At 34.5% G+C, this 7730-nt stretch overlaps 1 protein-coding gene across 3 annotated transcripts; it reads left to right on the top strand.

Moving 5' to 3' along the window:
- Positions 1–1046: 1046 nt before the first annotated feature.
- Positions 1047–6733, top strand: LOC107405141 (probable leucine-rich repeat receptor-like protein kinase At2g33170). 3 transcript variants are annotated; one of them, XM_016012154.4, is made up of 4 exons: positions 1047–1727; positions 2198–4465; positions 4577–5179; positions 6035–6733. In XM_016012154.4, exons 2-4 carry the CDS (start codon positions 2233–2235, stop codon positions 6412–6414), a joined length of 3216 nt encoding a protein of 1071 aa, XP_015867640.1. In that variant the 5' UTR covers positions 1047–1727; positions 2198–2232; the 3' UTR covers positions 6415–6733. The 3 variants fall into 3 exon arrangements, with proteins under 3 accessions (XP_015867640.1, XP_015867639.1, XP_015867638.1); XM_016012153.4 differs by having other exon boundaries at positions 2198–4498; XM_016012152.4 differs by having other exon boundaries at positions 1048–1727; positions 2198–5179.
- Positions 6734–7730: the final 997 nt, after the last annotated feature.

Here is a 7730-nt window from a genome sequence, read left to right as displayed (position 1 = left end):
AAATAGAAAACATAATAAAAGCAATATTAATTGCATTCTTTGAGCAATCAGTGTATAAAACGACTGCGTTTAAGTAAGTGGTAGGGGCACTTAATACTGTCATTCTTAGGTAGGTGAGATTTCTACTATGATATCTCTTATAATTTTGTTATTAATTATTCGTGTATTTTATGATTTTTTTTTATTATCGTGTATTATATAAATTTGATGCTAATTTTTTTAATGATTCATATAATATCTTTTATTTTTAAAATGATAAAATAATGCTCTTCCATTTTTTAATTCTTTTATTGCTCTTATTTTATTTCTTTTTCTTCTTGTATATGAATCTTTCTTAAAATTATAAAACTCATATGTAATTAAAAAAACAAAAAAGATAAGTCAAGTAACAAAATAAAATTCTCAACAATATCATTGTACTTTTCAAAAATAGAAAGATATATGCAAAATTTATAGAACAGATAATATGTTCTTATGATCTCTTCCAATTTTATATAGAAATTTAAATCTAACAATATATTTCTTGATATTTATAAAAAAAATAAAATTATTCCATTGTATTTAAATAAATTGCAAATGGATATGATAAACTAATCTCTTTTAGCATTCCAATGTTTCATTGTCATGGCACTGAACATTTTCTTTAGTGAATTTTCAACAACTTCATTTTCAAAGAGAATATTCAAACATTTTGAGAAAAAAAAAAAAAAGGAAGAAAACAACATACTTTGAAAACGATAAGCGAAAAAAAAATAAATTATTTTTTAGGTATAGAAGATAAAAATTTTGAATTTTGAATTAAAAAAAAGTAAGATTAAAAAAAAAAAGAATTAAAAATGGTGGAAAAAACCAAACAAACAGGATTAACATCGAATTCAGTACCTACCAACCAAGCAAAACAAAAGCAGAAGGTAATCGAACCTGTCTCAATCAAAGAAAATCCAAAAGAAAGAAAACAAATTTTCCGGAGAAAAAAAAAAAAAAAAAGAAAAGAAAAGAAATTATATTGGAAAAGTCTTTAATAGATTACACCTTTGGGTTCACAGTTCCCCGTTACCATTTGCCACCAATAAAAAAAAAAAAAAAAAAAAAACCCACTGAAAATAGCGAAGGCAAAAATATTTAGTCCCCCACAACTGGTTTCCTCTAGAAAGTAGAAATACCAAGCACACACGCAGAGCGACAGAGAGAGATGATATGAAAGCATGCTTTGTCGGCCATTAGAGCTTCAACCAAGAGCTCTGGCCCTTTTATCTTCCATACCCACTTAGACATAAAAAAAAAAAAAAGGATCTTTCTTGGCTTTCACATACCCATAATTCCATTGACGACGCAGAGTCTTAAAAAAAAATTTGTACCCGTGAAGACGTGGTTTTTTACTTTGCTTTGTTTTCACAGTTTTGACGGGTTTTCTTTATTTGATTAATATAATAATAAAGTGAAAATCTTTCTGTGATTTTTTTTTTTTTTTGGAGTTTTTTGGGTGTGCAAAAGCCTCAATAAAAGGAGGGGTTTTCGAGATATTTATGCATGAATCTTGGCCCGTGGATCGGAGATCCCCTCCATTTGTGGAAAAGAAAGACGAACTGGGTTTGATTCACCTTTTTGTCTCTCTGATTCATGACTTCCATGGTTTTCAGTTTGTCGTTTCAGAGAGTCAATGTGAAGTCCTGGACTTGCTGTTTCTACTATCTGTTTTTTGATGATTGATCAGTGGCTTTTGAGAGGTATGTTTATGCTTGGATCTCAATCCTTTTTTTTTTTTTTCTTTTTTCAGCTCCGTGTGAATGGAGTTTCTAAGTTCGTATATAGGAGAAAAGTGTTCGATTTTTATGAAATTTATTGATTATGGTTTATGGGGTTGTTTTATAAGTTTTGTTCTTATGTGTATGAGACTCTCAATTACTTTTTTTGGCTTTGCTTGAATATTGTTTTGTTTTGTTTTGTTTTTTTTAAATTTTTAAATTTTTAAAATATATTTTTTTAAAAGTTTTTTCAAATTTTGAATCCATCAATATTTCAATTTTGAGATTGGCTTGTAAACAAAAGATTCTTAATGAAGTAATTGTAACTTGTGATTTTTTATTATTATTATTTTTTATATATATTTTTGAGAATACCAATTTTTTTTTTACTCGATTCTAAGGAAAGATTGGGCCGTATGGCATTGGAATCTGAAGTAGCTATGCGTGTGCAGGTTTTGATATCTGAACATGTGCTGGTTGTGATCGAATGAGAGTTGCTGCTAAAATGTTCAAAAATTTCAAACTACAGAGAGTTTCAGAAGTGGGAGTTGTGGGATTTTTGCTTGTCATCTTTCAGCTAGTTTTCGTTTCAGAGGGGTTGAATTCTGAGGGTCTGTACCTCTTAGAGCTGAAGAAGAGTCTTCATGATGAAGCCAATCATTTAGGGAATTGGAATTCCGCTGACCAAACACCATGTGGATGGATAGGAATAAATTGCACTCCTGGTAATGCTCCGGTTGTTTGGTCTCTTGATTTGAGTTCCCAGAATCTTTCAGGAAATCTGAGCCCCAGCATTGGTGGTTTAGTCAATCTAACTCATCTCAATCTTGCTTACAATGCATTAACTGGGAAAATACCCAATGAGATTGGGAACTGTACGAGATTGAAACGTCTTTTTCTGAACAACAATCATTTTGAGGGGAAAATTCCTTTGGGGTTTGGTTCTTTATCGAATTTAAGTCATTTGAACATATGCAACAACAAATTATCTGGTCCTCTTCCAGAGGAACTCGGTAACTTGCGTTCACTGGTTGAGGTTGTGGCATATTCCAACAATCTTAGTGGCCCTTTGCCTTATTCTATTGGAAACCTCAAGAATCTGAGAAGGTTTAGGGCTGGTCAGAATGGTATTTCCGGTAGCTTACCTGAAGAAATAGGTGGATGTGAGAGCTTGGAGTATCTTGGTCTTGCCCAAAACAACTTAGGTGGGGAACTACCTAAGGAACTGGGGAAGCTTGCAAAATTGACAGAACTGATTCTGTGGGGTAACCAGCTATCAGGGCTTATTCCAAAGGAGCTAAGCAACTGTACGAGCCTTTCAACTCTTGCATTGTATCAGAATTCTCTTGTAGGACCTATACCGAAAGAAATTGGGAACCTCAAGTCATTGAAAAAGTTGTATCTCTACAGGAATGGGCTGAATGGAACTATTCCAAGGGAAGTTGGGAATCTTACACAGGCCATTGAAATTGATTTCTCAGAGAATCAGTTGACTGGTGATATCCCCATTGAGTTCAGTATGGCGAAGGGTCTACACTTACTTTACCTCTTTGAGAACCAGCTTACAGGTGTAATACCAGATGAGCTTAGCGGCTTGAAGAACCTGACAAAGCTTGACCTTTCAATAAATTATCTCACAGGTCCTATTCCATTTGGCTTTCAATATCTTACTGGAATGATCCAGTTACAGCTATTTGAAAACTCTCTGACCGGTAGCATTCCTCAGGGGCTTGGACTTTACAGCCCACTTTGGGTGGTTGATTTTCATGATAACTACCTGTCTGGAAGAATTCCACCTCATCTATGTCGACATTCTAACCTTATTTTGTTGAATCTGGAATCCAATAAACTGTATGGAAATCTTCCTACTGATGTCTTGAATTGCAAATCGATGGTGCAGCTTCGACTTGTTGGAAACAGGTTCACTGGGAATTTTCCTTCTGAATTGTGCAATTTGGTGAACCTGTCTGCCATTGAATTGGATCGTAACAGGTTTAGTGGTCCAATTCCTCCACAGATAAGGAACTGCAAGAAGTTACAAAGGCTTCATATTTCAGACAACCATTTTACCTCTGAATTGCCTAAGGAAATAGGAAATCTGTCACAATTGGTTACTTTTAATATATCGTCCAATTTGCTCACAGGACGAATTCCATCTGAAATTGTCAACTGCAAGATGCTTCAGCGGCTTGATCTCAGCCACAATAGCTTCAAAGACGCTTTACCTAGTGAGCTGGGAACCCTATCGCAGTTGGAGCTTCTCAGGCTTTCAGAAAATAAATTCTCTGGAAAAATACCATCTGCATTGGGAAACCTTTCTCGCTTGACAGAGTTGCAGATGGGTGGCAACATGTTTTCTGGTGAGATACCTCGAGAGTTGGGTTCTCTTTCAAGCTTGCAAATTGCAATGAATCTCAGTTGTAATAATCTTTCTGGGAGTATACCTCCAGAGCTTGGGAATCTCAATTTACTTGAATTCCTCTTCCTCAACAATAACCATTTGACTGGTGAAATTCCCAGCACATTTGAGAATCTGTCAAGTTTATTGGGGTGCAACTTCTCATACAATAACCTTAGTGGACCCTTACCTTCACCTCTGTTTGAAAACATGGCTATTAGCAGCTATGCAGGGAATAGAGGACTTTGTGGTGGTCCCCTTGGTGATTGTAGTGGAGTTACATCTCATTCTCCATCACTGAGAAGTGCTGAACTTTCACGGAGTAAGAAAATTACAATAAGTGCAGCTGTTGTAGGTGGTGTTTCCCTCATTTGTATTGTTATTCTTTTATCTTATATGAAATGTCGAGCTCAAACAGTTGCTTCCTTGCCAGAGAAGGATATCCCCAATCCAGATTCAGATATCTATTTTCCTCCAAAGGAGGGATTCACTTTCCAGGATCTTGTTGAAGCGACTGATAATTTCAACGAAAGCTATGCTGTTGGAAGGGGAGCTTGTGGAACAGTTTACAAGGCGGTAATGCATTCTGGACAGATTATTGCTGTTAAGAAGCTAGCATCTAACAGGGAGGGGAATAACATTGAGAGCAGCTTCCGAGCTGAGATTTTAACTCTTGGAAAGATCAGGCATCGTAATATTGTGAAGTTATATGGATTTTGCTATCACCAAGGTTCTAATCTGCTTCTTTATGAGTACATGGAAAAGGGCAGCTTGGGTGAATTGCTTCATGGTGCCTCTTGTAGCCTTGAGTGGCCAACTCGTTTTACAATTGCTCTTGGAGCTGCAGAAGGTCTTGCATATTTACATCATGACTGCAAACCAAGGATTATTCATCGAGACATCAAGTCCAATAATATTCTTCTAGATGAGAAATTTGAAGCTCATGTAGGTGATTTTGGCTTGGCAAAAGTGGTTGACATGCCTCATTCTAAATCAATGTCGGCAGTTGCTGGATCATATGGGTATATTGCTCCTGGTAAGCTCCCTTTATGGATCTTTAACATTCACAGTATTCATTACTGAAACACTGTTTTGTTTAAGAGAAATCCAGACATAAAACTCTTACACGTATAGACTTGAAAGAAAAGTTTTCCTTGTTCCTTTGATATTCATTTATTCTAACTATACCTTAGCTAAGTTCAAAACTTTCATGGCTAAGTGGTCTTCAAACAAGGACAAATGCTTATATGTGAATCGTGAATTTGGCTTTAGTAACTGTCATCATTTGAAATTCCTGTAGAGATCTTTGGTTGTGTTAAATTATTCATTTTTGAAACCAAAGTATTAGCAAATTGTGAATTTATATGTTTTTGTTTTTTTTCACTTGAGGGATACATTTTGCTTAGGTAATCTCTCCAAATTAAGTTAGAGTTAAACGTGGTCTGTCTGTCTGTCTGTTTCTCTCTCTCTCTCTATAAGTTGATTTATTCATGAAGAGCACATATGTTGCCTCCTTTATTTTCATTTCAAGTTTTTCCCCATTTGTCTCCATCTTTGGTATTACACATCTCATTTTAAGTCTTCTGTCTTTCTGAGACTGAAATCTTGTAGTTGAACTAGGGTGAAGTACAACACAACTTAGCTTGTGCATTGTCTAGGAAATACACCAAGCGGTTAGCCTTTAGATCCTCTCAAACCTTTGATTTCTACTTTTATCCAACCTTATAGTTGATACTTCCATAAGAAACATTCAACTTTAGAAGATGGGGGAAATGAAGCCCCTACCTCCTTTATTGTAGTTTCCCTATTTTCTTCTACATTTTTTTTTTTTGGGGTTAAATTGAAAATTTTCATTTTCTTGTTTAACATGATTTACTTTACTTGAATGCAGAATATGCTTACACCATGAAGGTTACAGAAAAGTGTGACATCTACAGCTACGGAGTTGTTTTATTGGAGTTGCTAACGGGAAAAACTCCTGTGCAACCTTTAGAACAAGGAGGTGATCTTGTTACTTGGGTGAGACACTATGTTCGGGAACATTCATTGACATCTGGGATACTTGATAGTCGTCTAAATCTTAAAGACCAAAGTATAGTTCATCATATGCTTACCGTCTTAAAGGTTGCTTTGATGTGCACGAGTCTGTCCCCTTCAGACCGGCCATCAATGCGAGAAGTTGTGTTGATGCTTATCGAGTCAAAGGAGCAAGAGGACAACTACACTCTGTCTCCAACTTACGATCTTCCTCTTAAAGATAATGCCTCCTGAAAGTATGCGACTATTCCCAAGTTTTTATTGACAGATAATTTTTTTCGTGCTGATTCTTCCACATCTATTTTACACAAGAAAAATGATAAATATATTGTAGATCTTTTTTTTTTTTTTTTTTTTTTTCCCTTAGAATATGATTACTGGAATTTTCAATTTTTTACAGTTAAAAAGGGCAATTAATTTTGCTCTCCTCCAAAATTCTGTATTTACTTTCACAGTTGATACGGTAAAGTAGAATTCAGTGTACAGTTCAGAATACCATTTTATGATGATTTACAGGCCGTTATGTGGGTTGAAGTGTGCTCAAAGTTTGGTCCTCCATCCAACTATATACGTCTATAATTGTTATGTATATATGCATGCATATGTATTTATGTATGTCTATATCATGTTGTCAGAAAAAAAAAAAAAAAAAATGAAAGAAGAATCTATGTCGAATGTGTATATGGATATAGGTACATATAAGGTATAGATGACCGTTCCCTATACCAATATATTTGGCCTGAATTTATCAAACTATCTTGGATGTTAACATTTTTTCCTCAAACCGTGACAAGAACTTTATCCATAACTAAGCAGTTGATAAATTTTAACATATAAAAGAAGTAAATCATTCAAATTCAAATAATTATCTACCATTCTATTAGATTTGTTTAACGATTAGGATGATTTGTTAAAAACATTCGTCAAATATGTTGGTGAACAATTTTTGCATGGTCTGTTGGTTAGCAGTTCAAAATAAAAAATGTCCTTGATTTGCATCAGTATTTGGGAGCTTTCCATGATCTTAACATTAATGTCTTCATGACTTAATTGTTATTCTTAATCTCTCTTAGATTTTATCTTTGTAATACAAGCAGGAACGTGTATAATTTGAATTTCAATTGGACAGACAGCTGTTAGATATTAATACATTTAAAGAAGAAATACTTAAAAAGATTATTAGACTCCAAAACCTGCTTCTCCCTCACTTTCTTCACTAACAAACAACAATTCTGAAAACCAAACTCAACTTTATTTCGAAATAAAAAAAGGAGGGTAAAAAAATGATACAAATATATAGGTTATATGAAATACCTTTTTGCAGGAACTATGAAGGTCACGTTTAGGAAGAGAACAATGTTATATTGTATTATGCTTTTATATAATGACTGGTTTGAATTTAACCTATGAACTAAAAGTTTTCATTTCAAGGGCTAGCAGTTGGTGTGAAACTCATTGCAGTTGCTAGGTTGATTGCCTTATTATTTGGAAGCAAATTTGACATTGAGATGACAACAATCATTTTGGATCCTGTATGCCTCTCTTCTTTT

The sequence above is a fragment of the Ziziphus jujuba genome, chromosome 3, assembly GCF_031755915.1.
Source record: "Ziziphus jujuba cultivar Dongzao chromosome 3, ASM3175591v1".
NCBI lineage: Eukaryota > Viridiplantae > Streptophyta > Magnoliopsida > Rosales > Rhamnaceae > Ziziphus > Ziziphus jujuba.
Note: the sequence above shows the minus strand (reverse complement) of the source record. Positions and strands in the feature narration are given on the sequence as shown.